Source organism: Hylobates moloch, unplaced genomic scaffold (genome assembly GCF_009828535.3).
Source record: "Hylobates moloch isolate HMO894 unplaced genomic scaffold, HMol_V3 SCAFFOLD_4, whole genome shotgun sequence".
NCBI lineage: Eukaryota > Metazoa > Chordata > Mammalia > Primates > Hylobatidae > Hylobates > Hylobates moloch.
The window spans coordinates 132,963,335-132,984,779 of NW_026652279.1; the positions used below are offsets into that span (position 1 = coordinate 132,963,335).

The 21,445-nt window shown below is 37.0% G+C and overlaps 1 protein-coding gene across 5 annotated transcripts in view; it reads right to left on the reverse strand.

Annotated features, from left to right (window-relative positions):
• Positions 1 to 21,445, reverse strand: part of DACH1 (dachshund family transcription factor 1) — a 484,950-nt gene that overhangs the window by 411,315 nt on the left and 52,190 nt on the right. For 3 of the 5 annotated variants that reach the window (XM_058437970.1, XM_058437971.1, XM_058437969.1), the window contains exons 2-3: positions 16,991 to 17,147; positions 15,387 to 16,218 (exon numbers count right to left, since the gene is read on the reverse strand). In XM_058437970.1, coding sequence (XP_058293953.1) covers positions 15,387 to 16,218; positions 16,991 to 17,003 — 845 coding nt within the window. In that variant the 5' untranslated portion in view covers positions 17,004 to 17,147. Of the gene's footprint in view, positions 1 to 15,386; positions 16,699 to 16,990; positions 17,148 to 21,445 lie in introns of those variants that run through there. The other 2 variants (XM_058437972.1, XM_032151001.2) reach the window with 1 other exon arrangement.

Below are 21,445 nucleotides of genomic sequence, written 5' to 3' on the forward strand. Positions count from 1 at the left end.
TGCCACTTCCCTGCCCACCTCCGACGCGCAACTATAAACTTAATAAGAGACTACTTAATATTCCACTATTAAAAGTTTAAAAACCACACATGATTCAGTACAAAAATGTTGAGAAGTAATACATTAATTCACTATATATGTGCTGTATAAATTGTGAAAAGTTTGGATTTAAAAATTCAGATTTACTTAAGCCCAGTTATATAATTTCCATACAGAAGTACATATGGCCATTGTCTTTGAGTCACTCTGACAAATGACTCCTTTAGAATATGCTGAACGAATGCACAGCTTTTAAGCTGAGCACTATTTCAATAACTTTAAAATGCAACAATGAACAAGACAATTTGTAAAATATGTGAATATTTTTAACTCTTTCCGGAGGTACAGTACAACCTATCCTTATTACCAAATAAGCAATGTCAAATGACAAAAACTTTAGCTATTGTACTAGTTCAAAAGAAATGCAATGTGTGTATGTGTGCATTTGTGCTGTGATATGTACGTCCGTGAGTATGCTTATGATCACATATTCAAGACCAGAAATCTTTACTGAAAGGATTCCAGGTGAATATTTTTCAGTGTCAGAACATCAGTAAGAGGAAATATAATCTAAGATCTGGAGTTCTTATTCTCATCAGACATTTGCTGTTGACCACATAAACTTTTTTTTTAACCTTCTTCTTAATAGAGATTAATCAAAGGCAAGTAGCTTCTCCTGATTTAGGTTTTTGTTTCAAAACTTTGGTTGGATTATTATTTTAATAATTACCTATTTACTGCTACAGTTAAAACTCCATGTTTAAATACATTTTATAATTTACATTATAATTTACATTACATTCAGTATAACTAGTAAATAATGATGTTATTGGCCATTTTGATTTATTTATTATGCCCCCTTCTTGAAATAAAACTTTGCCTATATTATTAACGGCTTAAAAGAATAGTTGCTTTTCCTTTAGTTAATTGTATTTATTAGCAGCAGTTTTATAAATAGAATAAGACACTCCAGGGAGAATACTGAGCTGGTATATAGTGGCCTTCTTGTTGTTGAAATCATTCACCCTTTGGACTTGTGAACCACAAGCCCCCATAGCTCAGCAAATCCCAGCATAGCACATGCCAAGTCCTGTCTTACTGCTTTCACAGAGTCCTCACATTCTAACCCCCCCCCAATATCACTAGATAGCTCAATACTGATGAGCATAGCAACAACTGACATTATAGTCTATGGAATACAGTCCTGCCATCAAGCGCATGTTGTTACTATATAAAGAATACAAATTCATCTGAAACTTGGGACTACTTGGGATGAATTTTTAGTTTGAGACCCCAAAGATTCTTAAAATTGTCTTGTGCATGTTGTTTAAAAATTGATATGTAGTTTAGTCATTCTCAGTGGGCTTCTGCATCTATTTAAACAGTGAGTGCACAATCTCTGCCTAGTTAAACTACATATTTACATGGCAAGAGTACCACTGAGTATGTTTCATCAGACATTCCTGGAAGCTCTCTGGCCAATAGGAGTGGTTTGAAACGGTTTTCTAATCACTGTTGAAATCACTGATAGTACTGTCTGTCCACACTATGACAGACAAAAGCTGAAATGTATTAAACATAGCAATCCATCATCCTGCAGATGGGAAGCAGGAGCCAGCCGAGTTCAGAGGCAGTGACTACCCGCTGCTTAACAAAGGCTGGAGTCCTGACAGTTCAGTCCCTTCCTTGCTCTTCGCGACCACCCCTCCATCTGAGATGAATGAGTGTAATCAATGAGGGAGAAAGCCTGCTGAGGACCTCAAATTCAAACATTGTTACATTTAAAGTGCTGCTTTTTTTTTTTTTTTTTCTTAATCAGAACTGTTGCTTAAACAGTGTTCTCCAACTACAAGAAGATAGGCATTTAAGTGAATGAATGAACAAATGAACTACAGATTCAAGAAGCATATCCTTAGAAAATACTGTCCTGGTATACCATTAAGTTTAGAGAGCTAGCTTTGAAATAAAGCTATGATCCTAATTCAGAGGAAGTTTTTTAAAAAGTCACCCAATTAAGGGTGAGTTTACACTGTTTGGAGCAAAGGAATAGCGATGCTCTCTTTGAATGACCAAGAGATTATTTTTAAACAAGCACCAAATACAGATAAAATGCTATTGGCTAAAGTTCAATTTGTTTTGAATACTTGTTTCTAATAAGGACATATGAGCCACAAAATAGCCAAAAGGAGGGAAAAAACCCTCAACTGCTAACAGCACATTAACAAAGTATAGAAACGAAAGACACTTTTCTTTGGATTTCAGCCTTGTCATTTCCAATTTTCTGCTCCTTGGACATGCTTGTATTCAAATTCTGGAACATCTATTCAGCATATCAATCCTAATTAGACAATCTGGGTCTGGAAAGGATGAGAGCTGGGTCATTTGCATAATTTAATCATAAATACTCAGTGATACATATTTCCAAATGCATTTGTACAATTATCTTTTCATCCTTGGGGCAATGGTATTAATATGATTAGGCAATATTTCTGGAAAAAACAGACAAGTATGCACTCTTTTTAACTGCAGCTTAGGGCGATATGAAAAATTAATTAATTTCTGAAGAAAATCAATTTCTCTATGTGACCACATTAGGCATTGCTAAACCAAGACTCAGAAACCTCTCTCAATCACTACATTTTATCAGGCTCTTCTAAATTCTGATTAGTATTTGAACAGTTCAATAGAAAAACTGGTAATGTATCAAAGAGCATCTTAAATTTTGAAGAGATCTTTCTGCCTACTTTCTTTTAGGGCACACCACTCTGCTTTACTTTAATGCATTGTTATTTAACCAGTCAATGAGAAGCCTGTGCTTTTGGTGTGAACTCATCTTGAGTGATCTTTTATTAATGTACATTAACCAATTTCAAGGACAACAGGATAAGGTTACTTTTGAAAGGCTTTCTCAAGAAATAGATTTATATTCATCTAAAATAATCTTAATTCACATGACACTGTTTATTATTAAAAAATTAGATAAACCAAGTCCTCTTAAAATGTACCATTTTCATAAGAAAAACATTATAATATACTTAGTGGAGCTCTAAGAACCCAGGTGGCTAATCTGATTTCTAAAAAAGAGATTCTGCTTTGTATGTTAATTAGTACAAAAGAAAGAAGTCACATTTGTGAGTTTAAATGCACTATTCTTTTCTTTTCAATCAAATGAAAAAGTAGAAATTACTGCATGCAAATATTCAATATTCATTTAATTTGCATAAAGGTGCTTGAACAAATTTTTGATTCTAACAAGCTCATTTTTCATGCGTTTTGTCTTTCATCCTAATCTAGCATCTGTCATTCCTTTTTGAAGTTATTATCGGCCCAATTCCCTCTTGGACATGGTTGCTGGGTGACCGGTATCTTAGCACCCACTTTGACAGGAACAGATGTGAAACTGATCAAGAGATTTCCCAAGGGTACCTGAAATCACAAACAACTTTTGTGAAAAACAAACAGCATTCCTGTCATGGGCCCTTATTTAACCCACTCTCCAAAAAAAAAAAAGAGCAAAAAAGTTTACTCCAGATCAAATATGCCATTTTAATTTTATTTCCTAAACTTGGAGTAAAATACTGTAATTAAATACAATTGTATTATATTTCACAATTTTGAATTTAAGAGATCTGTTCTAAATATCAATAGCTCAAAAATCCAGAGTTTGTTCTGTTTTTGGCTAGATGTTTATAGGCAAATTTCATGGTAAAATGTTTCTATTTCATGCACAATTTCACTAGAGTTTAAAAAAAAACAAAGGTGGGTTATGATGATAATTTGGATGATAAGCGTATTTAAGAAGATGAAATTTAGTTTGGTGTCTAAAGGCTTCCTATTTTGAGTATCATGTACAATTCTGTGCAGTAATAAGGATTACTCTACTTTTAGAGGATTGCCTACAAAATAAAACTTCCCCTCTCCTTTCATGCATTTTATAGCAAGAGTTTTTAATGTGTCTTTACTTCCAGTTCATGTGGTGTGTAACATCAATCATTATTGGAAAGAGAGCTAGAAAGTGCCTCTGAAAGACCAAAAAGGTCATAGAAACTTCATATCATCACCATTACAAAAGTCAGATTAGGTTGCCTTTTCTGAAACAGATTATTTTTAAGACCAGCACAATGATCTTATGATCTACCTACTTTCCTTCCTTGCATCACAATTAGAGAGAGTGGAGTGCAATAGCCATGTTAAATCACCATGAAACTAGTTGGGGTAAACTTTTAAATGAAATTAGGTATATAATTAAATATTCATATTTTATAAATATGGCATCAAGTGATACTAGGAAACAGCCAAAGAACTGACATGACTTTTCATCTTCATTCAAATGATAAGTATAAGGCCAAGGCAGAAAAATTGTTAATTTACAATGCAAATAAGTGTTTGTGGGTTTTTTTGTCGCTTAGCAGCCAACAGAAAAAGAATCAACAATGTATGTTTAAAACTCCAAATAGTTTTTCCTAGATGATCATGACTTGTGATAGTAAGGAAAGTGGAATACCTTCCACTGGCAATTTTAATATTTTTCCTCTATTCCAAGAATTGATTTAGTATAATTATTATTAGAGACTTTTATGTTTGGTTCTTATTGGAAATAACCAATAACCACTTATCCAAATGGTTTATTCAACGTCAAGTGAGAAAAGAATAAAAATTCTTTGGAATTCTTTTTAATTTTTAATTTGAAAAGGAATTTGCTCACCTCAATTTCAAAACCCAATGATGGAATTATTTAACCATCGTAATTGTGATAGCATATACATGTGTTGCCTTACCATCTATAAGATGTTTTTGGTGTATATAACATTGAGAGCAAGTCATTCTATATGGAGAGGTAGGTCTTGATTCTGTAATCTAATGGTAGTCATTTAATACTGTCAAACAAGTAGAGATGCTATGACATCCATTTATATCAGTTATCCATTTGCATTTATATGACATAGCATAGTCCAGAAATGAAGGAAACTACTACACACCTAAATTCTTCTTTATGTGGAACAAATTGTTAACTTCAATTGTCCAACTTAGGCCCATTTCACATAAGTAAAGTGAATCCAGCTAAAATAAAAATATCTTTCATGCATTCAGTTTATCAGTGACCACCTTCATTTATTATTAGTAGTAGCAAAAGCAGCATTCTGGAAACCCTGTCAGATGGTCCAACTAAAAGCAAAATTAGATACATAGCCATTTAAAGTGTGACTCTAAGAAAAATTAAATATATTCCTAGAAAAATCCTTATTCGGAAATGTTATTACAAAGAAAAGGTCCTAAAATTTTCTTCTCCTACTTGGACTGACTCATTAGTAAAGAGAAATTGATTAAAAAGTACAAATAATTGTTTTTATATCTAATTAAATTTGTGTTTAAACTCCTTAAATCTAGGATATACACACAAAAAGAAGAATTTTGTTTTAAAAAGTAATATTTTAATAGCATGAGAAAACTTAAATAGCTGCAAAATTTTGATGGCACTTTGGCTTAACTGTGAAATACCACTGATGAATAATATTTTTTTAATTTCCTAAGAATAAAGATACTAAATATGGTAGCCAAACAGGTGTTAACAGAAAGAAAAATCAAATTTGACCCAGAAGGCTCCAATATTAAGGTTTGAATTGGGATCAGTTCATTCCTTTCCCATGGGGTAACTTGTATAAATGTAATTCTATGGTTTCATAAAAGCAGGTCAAGTTTCTGTCCCTGAGGGTCTTTTGGCAATTTGAAGCATGGAAGCACTGTTCCTGGCTACAAGTTCAAATCTGCATGTACCATACTGTCAAAAGTGTGTAAGAAAAAAATCAGTGAACAGCAGACATATATTCATCTTTGATTATAGTACACACTTATCAGAGCATTCTTAGAGGGTAAGAATAAAGGTGTCAGAGATGACAATCATAAAATATTTTGAAACTATTTTCACTTACTTATACTTTTTCCTACCAGAAGATGCAAAAAGTAATGTGAAATATTTGTATTTATGTAAATATCTAAATGCAAAGATGAACTTTTTAAGAAATACTGTGTACAAGGTTTTATATTTTGTACAAAGTTTTTTTTAATTCCATAAGCTTTAGATGAAGCAGAAACTTTTAAGTCATCATTGTTTTATAAGCATCTTTCTACGTTGCAAAAATTGTATGCATGCTTGCACTCTTACTGATGATGTAATGACTTGACATAGGCCATGGAATTATTGAGAAAGTAATTGATTTCAATTTAACTGGATCTTTACTAGGTGTTTTCAAAGACAATTATAGTTCACTGCAAGAAGTGGTAATACACATCTCCTTATGTAGACCTGCAGATTAACCCACTGACCTCATTCCTAACTCATCTCATTGATGGCAAAGCTTTTAGAACAGTCTCTTTTCCTTTATGTTATGAAATTGTTTTCCTAACATTTATTCACTGATTCTAAAGGATATGCTTGCTCTAAGTGCAAGAAGCAATGAAATAAACCAATAAAAGAAAGAGAGCAAGGGCATCAAGCACATGTAGTATCATTTAATAATGTACAGATTCTAATACCCAATCATTTAATATCTATTTTATACAAATAAAATAATTCTGATACATATATTTTTAAACAGAGAATTTAAAGTACATTATCATTAAAAAGGTTTAGAAAAATTAAGCTAAGTTTTTAATCACTGTCCTAGTAACCATATAGCCTTGCATAATTATATCTAAAATATTTACGTATAAACTACTTCTTTAACTCTAAAATTAATTCTATTTTTTTCTGTTGTAATTCAGTAAAATAGGACCTGTTTATTGATGTATTGTTTCATGTTTTTATGTATTACAAAAAGGTAAAATTAAAGCCAGTTGTATTTTCCTAAGTTATTTGTCTGGTGGCCCTACATCCTACAGGTGTATATGTATGTTTGCATGTGTGTGTGTGAATGTATTCCTACACAACACATATACATGTATGTAAAGGCTTTTCTACCACATGTATGACAATTTTTTAAAGCATAGAGTACAAATGAGCTAATGCTAATACATATAAAAAATATCCACCACAGGGTTCTCTAAACTACTGATAGAAATTTTACACTTGTTGCACACACAAGAACATCCATCCTCATATAAAATGTGTGACAGGTAATATGAAAAATAAAAGTGTTCCAGGTTATTCTTTTAAAATCAAAAGGCACTATTTAACTGTAAGTGCCTAACTCAAGAAAATAATATCATTTTGAAGAATCAAGTTAAATAAAAATCCTAAATTTGAAACATAAAATAGAAAGTAATACTGTTGAATGCATCAGTATATTTTAGCAGAACTATGATGGGTTCAAAGATTTGTTATACCTTAAGTGATTTACTTTGTTCATACATAAACAATATGTTTTTAAAATATAAGACTATGAATAAAACAGCCCACTTACTGCTGCTACTAATAAAATATCAGGATACGGTTTAAGATTTTAACAAAATACTCCATCTGCCTGATAAGTGAATCTAATACAGTATTTCTTAGTTAACATATTCTAGAGATTTATTTTCATTGCCTTTACTTAAGAAATGACCAGTATCCCTTAGATGGAATTAATAAATATTTACTGCAAATGCTCCTATATGCTTCCATAAAATATCTCCCTTTCAACTAGTACACTTTCTTTCTTAAGATATATTTTGTTTGCCATTGAAGAAAAATAAGGTTATTTTTTTCCTGTTGTAACTGTAAAGGCAATCTAATTATTTAGAAACATTTGATACCATACAAATTCAAAGATCATTTAACACTGTGACTTTTTAATACTTCATGTTTACCACTCCGTTCATATATGCTAAAGAAACAAAAACATTTCTCAATTATTCAGTGTTACCAATCAACATCAACCAATACACTATGTGTCCTATTGCAGTATTTGCTTCATGAAAATCATGCTTTAAAAGTATATCCATATTTTTTTTTGTCAAAGATATAGGCTATCTTCAAAATCCACTTCAAGATTCTTAAAAATCTACTTATAGTCAAATCAAAGTATACTTATTTATATTTTTCAAATCATAGAAAATATAATCACCACGTTGTACGACGTTTTCTTCCTATCTAACTGAAATTTTGTAACCTTAGACCAACAGCTCTCCAGTCCCTGGTAACCACCATTCTACTCTCTGTATCTATAAGTTCAACTTTTTTAGATTCCACATGTAAGTGATATCATGCAGTATTTGTCTTTCTGTGCCTGGCTTATTTCACTTTTACTTCCTGCTAGAAAAATGTAATGTATTCCAGGTATTGTATTCAACCTATACAATACATTATTATAGATGCTTCAGTTCAGCACTCTCTCTCTCTGCCTCTCTCTGCCTCTCTGTCTGTCTCTCTCTCTCTCTCTCTCTGTCTCTCTCTCTCTCTCTCTGTATCTCTCTCTCTGTGTGTCTCTCTCTCAGTGTCAATCACTACTCTCCAAAACTTTTTTAAAAAGTAACTGGCTATTCAGTGTGTTGCTGTGCTTGTAGTTTACGACACTTCAATATATTTATAACAACAAAAAAAAGACCAATTAAACAATGACATAGTGAGATTTCCAGTTTAATGAGTTGTCTTTGACAACTTCCAACCAAGTCACATACATTTAAATGTGCAGAAGAATCCCAGCTTGAAATCCTGAATCAATTCCAAGCCAATTTGGATCAGAAAGCAAAAGGACCACACCTTTAACACAATGCAGTCATTGGCAAATTTAATGTCCAATTTAGAAAAAAATGAAAGATGATTTTTTTTAAATGGGTGAAATCGAATGCTTTTCTCTTATAAAGGAAATCTATGTCCGAATAAACCAATACATTTTAAATGCATTTGGTTCAAGGTCCTTGACTTTGGATCAAGTGGTGATTTGGGTCATTATATATGATGTGGCATATATTTTTAAATTGGACATTTATCTGCTATTCATTAAATTAATTTAAATTGTATCATTAATTTGAAAAAATGACCTTTTTATTGATTGTCTAATAACTAATTTATAGTGGATTGAAAATTCTTTTCATTGTTATTTGTACATTTATATATAAAGATAATCATTAGCTGCCTAAAACTAGCAACAATGGACACACTCTTAACGGATTCTCAAAAACCTCCTTAAAATAAATAGATATAACAAATAAAGTAATCCACCAGTTAATCTAATAATAACTAATTAGTGGACCAAATATAAATATCTTATCCTCGGTATTCTTGTTTTCCAAAGCAATAATTTGGTAAACTAACTATGCTATCCTAATGAAGTGATTCCTGTATGTGACATTTGCTAAAAAGCAAATATCAGCAAATAAAAGTTAGTTACGAGACAGCCACAATACCAAAAATTACTTTTTACTAGAAATATTTTTGGCAGATTGAGAAGGAAACAAGAAATTTGAGCAAAATGTAGGTTTGCACAGAGCCTCTGCTGTGCCTGAGCTGTACATATCTGTGCACATCAGAGCCTTTGCTATTACACTTATCTGAGCTCCATTAGGTGGGCTCTTAATTCATAGTTTTCTTCTTTAAAAATTTAATTATTGAACATAACAAACATAATAGAGAAGGGTCTCCTTAATGCAGTCCCAAAGCCTGAAAATATAAGCGTAGTCTTAGTTAGAATATTCAAACTACATATACTATATAAATATATTAATATACTACATATAATATGTAGTATTTAGACATACATGTGTACACACACACACACACACACACGCAAGCACATATACATCTCTTAAACTGGCCAATCACAACGCATTACCTCAGTAAGAAAATGGCACATGCTGACATATGCTAAGGTCATTCTATTTTTATAACAATTCAAACATAAAATGATAAAACTTTATCTTAATTACATTTTTAAATACCCAAGCCAATAATATCCATTTTTACATTTCCTGTTATTCTAAAGATATATAACTTAATGTGACTTTCTTTTTTGGAACAAGCTGAAAAGGAAATACTTGAAAGATAAATTCAAACAAAGTTTAACTTTTTAAAAGGACCAAGTAACAAAACCCTTAAAATAAAAATGTTTAAGAAATCCAGATGACTCACCTGTACCTATTTAGAAGGCATAATTCAAATTAATTTCTTCAGACAAGGATTCAAAGGGAGACACTTTACAACCTGTGAGAGTTTAATTTCCTATTATATTTTGCAGTAGTTGTTTTCTATGTTGCTAATACAATGCAATCTAAATGACTATTTTACTTGACTGACAAAAGCAATTGTATGAAGCAGTTTAGTAAAATAACTTGGAAAGATAAAATAATACTAATTGATAGTTAAAGCACAAATTGTTCTTAAAATAACGACTACTTGATTGCACATTAAGCTAATTTACAAATGCTACTTATATTCTAAAAACACAACATCAAATGAGAAACAATAAAGCATATTATGTTTTCGTATGCTGGTGAATCACATGTAGTAAATCGCCAAAGACAAGAGTGATTTATGCTCAAATCCTGCCAAGACTTTAGTCAATATAGGGTGTCACATCTCAGGGAGTTGGGGGATGTAGTGAGGCAAAAAGAGGGTGGCTAATATTTGTCCCAGTAATTGACATGAAACTGGAGTGAAATTTAATAGAATAATCCAAAAAAAAGAGCAGATTTGGACTAAAAAAATGAAGATTTTAAAATTATGTGTCAAATGTGAATACCAGAATTTTTCTAGAGGAAAAAAGCCTGTCGTGTAGTTTATTTTATATAATATTTGAAGCTTCACAAAATAAAATATCATATGTGCAAATCAAATTTCTTACATCAGAGCATTAACTAAATGTGGAGTTCAGAAAGTAAAGTATCATCATAACCATGTTCACTTTTGACAAAAATAACTACGATATTACGAAAGACTAACTCTTAGAAAAACAACAAGTTTGAAACAGATTATCCAAATAACTCAGCAACTTATATCCTGCAGTATGATTGAACAAGGTAAATTCTAGGTTAGAATATTCTTATATTTTATTCATACACTAGTTATTAAAGTGTAATTTGCTAACACTTTTAAAACATACAGAAATAAGTTGTGGAACCAAGAAAACTTTCATATTTAAGCTTTAGTCTTCTAATTATGCCCTATTCTTTTTGAAATGATATAAAATGAGACATTAGGCATTATTGGAAGCATTAATCTACTGTAATAGAAAACTTCAAAAGCAGAGTCTCTCTTCATTTGAAGCAATTCTTTAATTTCTCTGTGCCAAGTATTGTAATTATCTGTTAGAAGTGAATCTATATTTATGTTAAACTTTCTATGTCAATGCATAAGTCCGTGTCATTGAAAAGCAGGCAACAGGGCAAATGTTAAATAAATATAGACTGGTTCGGTTTGCCATCTTTATTAAAACTCCTAACCAAAAAAAAAAAAAAAAATAGAGTCAAGAATTGGAAAATGTTTTGTACTTCTTACACTACAATTTCATTCACATATTACTACTGAAACGTAAAGCTCTTTCAATATTTTGTCCATGGATGATATTTTAAGACAAAAGAATTCTGTTTGTGAATATATGTATGTGCCTATAAAATATATAAGACTAACTGGAATCTACTTAAGTTAAAAACTCCTCAAATCTAGGGTTACTTAGAACCTACATCACGATCTCGTTTGAAAGATCCTGAGACAAAATTATCTTCTTACAACAATGAAAGAAATGAATATTTTATATAACATAATAAAACAGGGTCACTTTTTTAAAACCTGAATTCATGGAAAATTGAATCCTAACCCAAATCTACAAAAAGGGAACTGACTCATACAAACAGAGATTTGACCATGTACATAATTACTTTTCTTTTTTTGTTGTTATTTAATGGTAAGCAGTTAATTAACTGACCTCTGTTGCAACAGCCAAGTTCATGCAACTAATGTTTAGTTTTAAAATAATAATTGGAGGAAGCTGATCAAGGACAGACTTTGTCCTTTGACAACTTTTAAATATATTTCCTTACATTTCTTTCATGTTTTGAGACCTTTTTTTTTTAGCTTTACTGTCTAGCAGGTGATAGTCTCTTTTTCATCTCCTTGTGGTAATGACAGATGGCTTCAACATTTATTCTAGTTTTCATAGATAGCATACTAATGCAATAGCCCCAAGCAAATTAAATCCACTTAAAGGTTTGCTACTAACTTACTGAGCCACTTTGAGCAAGTTTATGAATCTTACTTTTCTGTAACATCATTTCAGTTCCTCAAAATCCCTGGTATTATTATTCCATGCTATTAAGATCTAGATATAGTTTCTGTAAAAAGCTGAGAGTGCTAAGATTTGATGTTTCTCATTTTATATAAATTCTGATATGTGCATGTGTAAATTATATACACACATATATGGGTGTATAGATAGTAATTTTATATAGTTTCCCTTCTTGCTCAGCTTCTCTTATACTCTACATAAATTACGCCCTTAGCCTGTTAAGTAGCTAGAGGAGAAAGAAACCAAAGTGAAATAAATTCATATATCTAGGTGAATAAAAAAGGTTCTTCCTAGCAAAGATATAAACTGGACTTGAATGAAAAAAGTAATCATAATTTTATAAATGCTAGATGCAAAACATTTCAAAGCTTTAAAAGGTAAGAAATAAGACAATAATGCTTATAATAATCATTAAAAATAATAATACAAGGTAAACAGTATATTTGGTGAGAGGGAGTTCCATTACAAGTTCTCAACTTCTTCAATCAGTGGCAGAGTTAGGAAAACCAAGGTAGGTATTTGCAACTAAACACCTTCTCAAGTTAATGACTACAATATTGCATGTATTTAAGTTTGAGTAAGCTTTTTTAGTTGATACATGATCAAATTCAATACTAAATCAACAAACTTCCCGCCTTTAACTTAAAAATAACTTGAAATAGGGTTTTAGAGCAACATATGTAATGGCAAATTATTAAGGCCAGGTGATTGAAACATAATTACAGTAATGATGAGATATTTGTGAAGAGATAAACAGTTCCACTGGATTTAACTTATCTTGGCTCTGCAAGTTTAAACTCCAGATCTGTTGTTAACCTCAGGGGGGAAAAAAATCTTGAAAAATATTTAGTTAATAACTTTAAGAATATTCTCCAACCACACGGTGAGGACTTCAAATCTAGGCAAAAATTCAGGGAATGAATCAAGTTTAACATTGATTATAACATTTATTATAATGCAGTCATTGAAGAAAGTTTTCTCCAGCAATTTTTTGTGTTTATGTGTGTGTATGTGAAATGGCCTTTAATTATCTAGTATCTAGTGTGCTGTAAGAAACACATAAAGAGGATTCCGAGGAGAGTAGATGTTTGATTACTAAGGAGAAAAAATAGTAGTAATTCACCAATTTACTGGATAGGCAGACAATTTTATAACAATCATATCTGAACTAGCTTCAAATTTGACCTAGCTTTCTGCATAACACCAGAACAATTTTTCTGTCTTGATTCAAATAGTTTTAATACAGATTTGGGGCAAATATTTTATATTCTGCACGACCAAGAACTCCAATTATCTGAATAAATGACGTTTAGTGATCTTGCTCCCGCAACCCCCACCACCCACCCCCCAACTTTACTGCCACCTGTCCATACTTTTGGGCTCGCGGACATACACACACACACACACACACACACACACACACACACACACACAATTTACCCCAAAATAGTCGAAGGTTCAAAGCCCAAACACACCCATGTCCCATGGAACCAAGAGTACCTAAACACGGAAAAGAATTTCTGGCTAGGTCAGGATAGGACATTTGCTGGACTGGAATTCAAATCTTTTTCGTTTCACAGCCTTCCCGGGCACTAAGCGAGAAGTCTTTCTCCATGGAAAAAAGAGCTGGCGCTTTTTCAACCCAGTATCCTTCTGGTCTCCTTGTTACACTTCCTTTCCACCTAAGTTTCCCTGTCTCTGCGGGGGCACACACTAACTCCGCTCCTTCTCTCAATCTTCAAATTTATTTGGAGGGTACCGAAGTTTCCGCGCAAATTTTGCGCGCAGTTCCCACGTGCCCGCTTCAGGTCTTCAACTTTCCCTATTCTCTTTCTCCCAGAATCTCACTCTGAACTTTTGCCTCTGCGCTTCCTTGCAGAGAACCGTGGGGACAAAGCGGAGCTGTGAAAGGGGGTGGAATGATCATCTCTACCCCGAAACTGACAAGTTGCCCCACTCCCGCCCCCTCTCGGTAGATCCTCCCCCGCTGAGCGTTCATTAGCATAAAACTGGTCTGGCTGGGGACCGGTCCCGCCGCCTCCTCCGTGCGCGTGCTTTGCTGGGCTGGGGAAGCCAAGGCACAGAGTATCAGGGCCGCTGAGCATCCCAGTGCAAAGTGTGCACCTGCTCGCTGTTTAAGCTACTAACCTTTAAGAAAAGAAAAGAGAGAGAAAGACAGAAAGAAAACACACTTTGGAGAGACAGAGAGAGAGAGCTCGAGAGAGAGGTCGAGAGAGAGATCGAGAGAGAGCGCGCTCCGTGGCTTTCCTTCCTAATCTCTCCAGTTCGGCTTCCATTGCGTCTCGCGGGCAATCGGTCACCTCCCCCTACCGAAGAAAACCTGCTGGTTGCCCTCGCATCTGCTCCGGGGACACTGTACCCCTTTATTTCCTTTGCACACGCACTCGCTCACACGCGGACACACGCACACATGCGCGAACACACAGACCCCTCCCCTCGGCCGGCTTCTCCGCCGGGCTTCGGAGCTCAACTCCCCGGAGCTCATCCCCCGGGATGGACCCGGTCTCTCAACCTTGCGGGTCATTTCCCTCCCGACCTCAAAGTGCCCTCCTCGGGTGCTGGCCCGCTCCCTCGCCTTTCCCAGCGGGCCCCTCACCCGGAGCGCGTCTCCCCGCTCCCCGAGCCCTGTGGAGCAGGTCACGACCTCCCCCCGCCCCCGGGACGCCGCTCGGCGCCACAGATCAGCCCTGTCGGTGCCGGGAGGCTGGCCGTGGAACCCAGGTCCTGGGGAGCGCACGAACGCGGACAGCAGCGCTGAGAGGGGTCTCCAGGCGCCCGCGCGCCCAGGGCAGGGGGCTGTGGCTCCAAGAAAGGCGCCGTCCTCCTCCCTCTCGTCCCCTCCGCCCCGAGGCTCGGCGTTCCCGCGTCCCACAGCAGCCCATCCCCGGGACCCAGAGGGCAAGGGGCGGACCGGGCCGAAGAGCGAGGTCTGGGCAGGGTGAGGTGCCAACTTCTCAGGGGGTCAGGCGCGGCTGGCGAGCCCCGAGCAGGGAGAGGAGAGGGCCGCTCTCGCCGGGTCGCGCGGCTCGCGGGCGCGCAGAGCGAGCGGCGCGGGGAAGGGAGCGAGGGCAGGGCGAGCAGGCGGGTGGGAAAGGGCACGGGCGGCGGGGGCTATCCCCCCCGACTCACCTTGCGTTGGTGCAGTCATTGTAGAGGGTCTCGAAGTCCTTCCTGGAGATGAGTTTGCAGCGGTTCACTCCTGGCTGGATGGCGCCCAGTCCCCTCAGGATGCGAACTTGTTCCACATTGCACACCACCGGCGTGATCTCCAGCCGCTTCAGCTTGGTGTAGACCGTGTGCAAGCCCCCCACCAAGTGCTTCAGGAACAGGTCGAAAGCCTGGGGCAGGCAGATCAGCTCGCAGCCCTCCACCGTGAAGGAAGCCACTTTGGCCCCCCTCAGATCCACCATTTTGCACTCATTATTCTGGGGGGTGTTTTCCACTGGGGACGGGGTTGAGTACACGGGTTTCCCGGGGAGGGGGCCGCAGCTGCTGCTGCTACTGCTGCTGCTGCTACTACTGCTGCTGCTGCTGCTGCTGCTACTGCTGCTGCTGCTGCTGCCGGTGCTCGCGTTGATGGGGGTGCTGGAGGCGACGCCGCCGCCAGCGCTGATGCCGCCGCCGCCGCCGCTGCCGTTGCTTGCGGCCGCCAGGCTGGGGTTGCAGTTGCTGCCACCGCCGCCGCCGCCACCGCCGCCTCCGTTGCCGTTGCTGCCGCCGCCGCCTCCGCTGCCGCCGCCGCCGCCGCCGGTAGAGGTGACTGTGGCCGCCGCCGCCGCCGCCGAAGCGATGGGCTCCGGGCGGAACAGAGTTGGCCCAGAGGACGCCGGGGGTCCGATGGAAGGAGCCGGAGACGAAGTCGCCGAAGAGGTGGAGGTGGTGGTGCCAGAGGAGGAAGCAGACGTGGAGATTGGGGGTTGAGGGGGGACCAGCTGGGTCGGAGGGATCAAAGCCGCCGGCACTGCCATGGTCACATATAAGGGGAAACAGACGGAGGAGAAGCGAAGGGAAAAGTTGCCACACACCCCCGGGAGGGTAAGGGGAAAAAAGGGGGGAGAAGGAGCGAGTGGGGCAACAACAACAACTCCGGGAGAGAACAAGAAGGAGAAAGGGAGAGAAGGGGGAGAAAAGGAGGTGAAGGTAATAAAGAGCGAGCGCAGGAGGGGCGAGCACGAGAGGCGCTCTGGAGAGAAACGCACAAAAGTGTCCCGCAAGTCGAAATGCGAGTCCTCTCCGGGGGCTGGGATCGAGGGCTGGGGGGGGGGGGGGGGGGGGAGGGTCGGCTGTTGTTGTGTGGGTCCCGCTCTAGCACAAAGTTAAGGATGAAGGTGAAAAGGAGGCGGTTTGAAGGACTTGGGCTCTCCCTGGCAAGTACATTGATCAAAGATTGAGAGGGGAATGACAGAGAGAAAATGAGCTGAAAAGTGCAGGCTGCCGGCTGGACGAGTTGTTGTTGTCACACGGTGCAGAGGGGAGGAGCTCCGGAAACTTGAAATACCCTTTGAAGCCGCAAAAACCTCACTCACTAGTATTAACCCAAATTATCCAACCAGGAACTCGGAGCAGAGACTCCGAGAGCGCGAGACACTGGAGAGGGAGCGTGCGAGGAAAGGAGGAGGGGAGGGGGAGGATACGGAAAGAAACTGTGGGAGGGACGGAGAGGAAAAGCCGGGGACACAGAAGTGGCGATCGGAAAAGGAGAGGGAGATCATCTACTTCTCTTCTACTACTACCGTTAGATTGCATGTCTCACATTCCATTTCGTCCGCGGCGACTGGTAATTTTTTCCAAAGCTTCTAAACAATCGCCCGCCAACTTAAAGAGGAGCCTGAGCGCTCCGAGCTCTCCTTCAAGGATTTAGGATCCATCTCCACGCGTTTTGGCAATGAGCTAGAAATGAAAACACAGCCCCCACTTCATGATTATTCAGAAATTATTTTGAGGAAAATTCACATGTAAGCAAAGCGTAATGTCCTTTTGCATCTGATTGTTTTATTTCTCTACTAAATTATTTATTTATATACAGATTGTGAAAATTCCAGGACAGTTTTCAAGTGGTGAGAAGAAAGTCAGTCCGAAATCGCTTAAGAATAATGGAAAGCTCTGTATTCAATTCCATATTTCCTAATAGGTTGTGGAAAGAAATGCTTGCCTTGATGTGGATGATTTAGAATAACTTCATTGTCGCCCCAAAAGCTAGTCAGAAATACCTGTTAAACCTAGAGATATCAAGGAGACAAGGTATTCTTGAAGATTTAGAAAGTGGAAAAAGGCTTTTCTTACCCAAAACTCTATAATTAATTCACCTGTCTTACACATTAACCAACTACCCTCATGTCCTTTAAGACCAAAGGCCAGTTGCTAATGTGGTTTTTGGACAACACAATAGTTTTTTTGTTTGTTTGTTTTTTTCATGTTTGAAAAGTGCTGCTGTAGTTTTGGAAAGTCCTTTTCAATTTGTCAGTAAATATATGTTTTGTAAATAATGAGAAGAACAAAAACAAAGCTCACTAGTTGACTTGTAAAGACTTGGGTAGCTGTGCTTAAAACAACATGAGGCTGAGTTTAGACTGACTCTATTCCTCCTTTCCTTCCTCTTTCCTTTTCTTCTCTTTTCTAACTTGTTGCATTGAAGTATTTATTCAAGGATTTTTGACTAACATATGATTTGAATATGGGTCAAATCTATTTGCTGCTCATATCTCCAAGTATCTTCAATTAGTTAGCCTTTGAACCGGTCTACACATGTTCAGTAAGTTCATAAGATATGAAGCAATGCTTTAGCACTTGACAGATTTTTAAAATAAACTATTAGCAGCAGGTTCACAGTGTTGGGAAATTTTATAATAAAATTTTTGCCATTCTGGTGTTGAAATGATCACATTTCTCTTTATCATTTTAAGCCTTTGAACTCTGTGAATCGCAGTGTCAAAAAGTGCAGAACTGTCTGCCGAGAAATAGAAATATGACACTATGGACTAATTAGTGTATGATTATACTAAACTTTTTGGGACATAGCAGTTAAATCAGGAGGCTTTCCTGGGAGATAAGAATTCAGAAAATCGATTGTTGCAGAAAAGTCCATGAACTTCTGCAAGGACAACTAAAGTTTACACAGTTGTCTGGCCTGGTTAACCAATGTATTGTAATACATTCAGAAATAATTTTTATTAATGTTTCAGTCTTCAAATTTGTTATCAGGTAAAAGTAGGAATTCAATATAAATCACATACATCAAAACACTTCCTTAAGTGTTTTTGCATGTTTTAGAAAATATCACTTTTTTAAGACATGCCAAATTACTATTATAATGAGGGGAGGGGAGGAAGAAACTATTAAGCCCTGAAAAGCTAATTTTATTTTGGAGTTCTATGCCTAACTTTAATAAATTTTGATATGGTTTTAAAAGACTAAACTACAGTCTCATTATTTTAAGTTCTAGACCCACAAATGGAAAAATGGGAATTAAATGCCGAGCATCTGCCATTACCATTCTCATTTTTTACATTTCCTTAAACTATCACTCATCCAATACCTGCCACATTCGGAAGCTACAGACAGGAGGTAATGATAGTAGCCCAAGCCATAATCCCACCTTGCTTCGAAGCAAACTCCAAATTTTCTACTGCAGGGAAACCTTTGCCTCCGAGCACGTGCTCCACTCAGAAGCAGGGCTGAGAGACATTTGCCCCCACCTGAATAAGAGCTCTACAGCCTTCCTTCCCCTGACCTCAGGTCTCAAAATCAGTTCAGGGAACCACCACTTATCCCTTCAATCAAACAATAGGATTAGAAAAGGCATATAGCACAAATTAAAATATGTAGGAAATAAAAGCCTTGAAAATTTTGAAGGTTTTATCTCTTTTTTTCTTTCCTTTTTTTTTTCTTTTTCTTTCTTTCTTTTTGAGAAATGTTGCCAATGAGTAAGGCAAACAGTTATTTAACAACAACAGATAATCAACTTAGAGATTTTGAATTGTCACTCCATTGCATCTTTAGCTTTTAGAGCTTTCGTCTTGCTTGTTTATTGTTTTACATCTCCGCTTGTTTCAGGTCCTCTCCCTCCATCTCATCTTCCCCAACCTTCACTCAATTTGCATAAGCAAAACTCAAAGTACTGTAACTGATATTAGAAAATTCTCCCTGTGTTTTGTGAAGACGTATTGTGCTGAAATCAATACGACTGTTTAAAATTCAAAGACCTGCAAATCGTTCTGTTTGTCCTTTGATAGGGCCTGTGCTGATTAAAATGCTACCAAGAAAGCTTAATTGCTGCACTAATTAAGAAGTCTTTAATTTCTTTCCTAGGATATCGTTTGAAGCTTAGCTTGTACCAGTTCAGGGAAGGTATTTTCTTCCCTCCCTCTGCCCCCTTCTGGCCCCTCCCCTCCCTTTTCCTCGTCCTCCCTTCCCCCACAACCCCCCCACCCCCCGCCCGACAATGAGATCCCTACAAATGGGAACTAACAGAGAGAGTGGTCTCAGGTCTTGCTATCTATTACTTAACAAAAATCGGCACAGGATGCAGAGTTCAGTGCAGCATGAAATGCAGTTTTGAGAAGAGCTGTAAGGTTGCAAGAGACAGTAAAAAAATACAAAGTAGCTGTTGCAGCTAAAGTCCCGCTGAATACCTGGATGACAACAGGCACTTTAGCCCGATGATGAGGGCATCCTATTTGGTTAAAAGGGGCAGTGACAGGGAAATGAAACAGGGACACATAAAAACATACTTTCAAAACCTATGGTTTAAAAAAGAAGAATAAATCTGTAGAAAGATGGACATAGAGTTGGGATTTGGTAAGTATCATTTTATTTTATGAGTATGAAAACATGAATTCTATGGGGATTTATTTTTGACCCTTTTTATAACCCAGGGAAACACAGCACTGTATTACATCCATTCCATTCTTATCTATTGACCTATTTTATTCACTGATTTCTCAAGTGGGGAAACTGACTAAATCATTTCACAAAGCTTTCTCTCTAATCAATAGTCATTTTTTAGGTTTATTCATGCTGCGTTATAATTCTGGTAAATGACTGCAAAGCAGAAGATTGTAAGAAAGATACAAATATTGACAAAGCCAGGATAAGTCATGTCTTTAAACCTTCAGAGTTTCAATATAATAATTGATATCATTATTTGAAAAAAGGGAAATGCATATTTCATAGCATATAAAAATCTAAAATGATGGAGTAACTTAAAGGCAATATATATCTGAATGTATTTCTTGAATATCTCAAATTTTCCTAAAAGCTTTGAGTATCCTCTTTTTATAGCATCACTAAGTGAAACGGAAACAATTTGGGCATATGCAGAAATGACAAGAAGAAAAGATTCATTGCAATTTTATTATTTTAATTTTTTCCCAAGTTCTCTTAGAGACATACACAAAACATACAGATGTATATTCCAGATATAGAATGAATCCCTTTCAGTGACAGGACAAGGAGATAAAATGCTTAATAGATTCAAAAGGAGATTTACCATTCTGAGCACGACGTCACTCTAATTATGTTTACTCTAATTGAAAGCAAGGTTTTTTGGAATCTGAAATTACTTTCAGATTTTTTTCTTAAAATAATGCAAGTAGATCAAATGTTGATCACAAGTATTTCAATCTTTCAAAATGTATTGGAAAATTAAATGAAAAGTGGAGTTTGGTACAAACAATGCCCCAGGGCAAAAAACAACTAACACTAGATTTTCCAGTCCGGCCATAACACAAATCAATTTGAGCACACTTCTATGGCCAGACTGCCAGATTGTTATGACTGCTAATTCACTCAATCAAAGAGTGCATTAGCACACCCGACACAAATAGCTTTAACAATGGAGTGCATTTCTCAACAATTCCAAGATATATCACAATGGAGAAGTAAAGAGGAAGATCATTTTTACATCTATGTATTTACTAATGGACCTGTTTCCTTAGGAGAAAAAAAAAAAGATCAACTTCAAGCATAGGTTTATTAAAGAGCTATCAAAGTTTGGCAAATCTAAAAAGATATCAGGGTACCAGTAGTTCACTGACTTTGTTAAACGTTTCTCAGGAGAGAATCCAAAATTGATGTTTGCACTTCAGTAGTAAATCATTGAAGATGGAGAAATTATGCCAAGTGGCTCTCTCAAGCCTTTTTAACTCAGACACACAACCTCCTCAATCGGCTCAGCAGATAAACCTCAA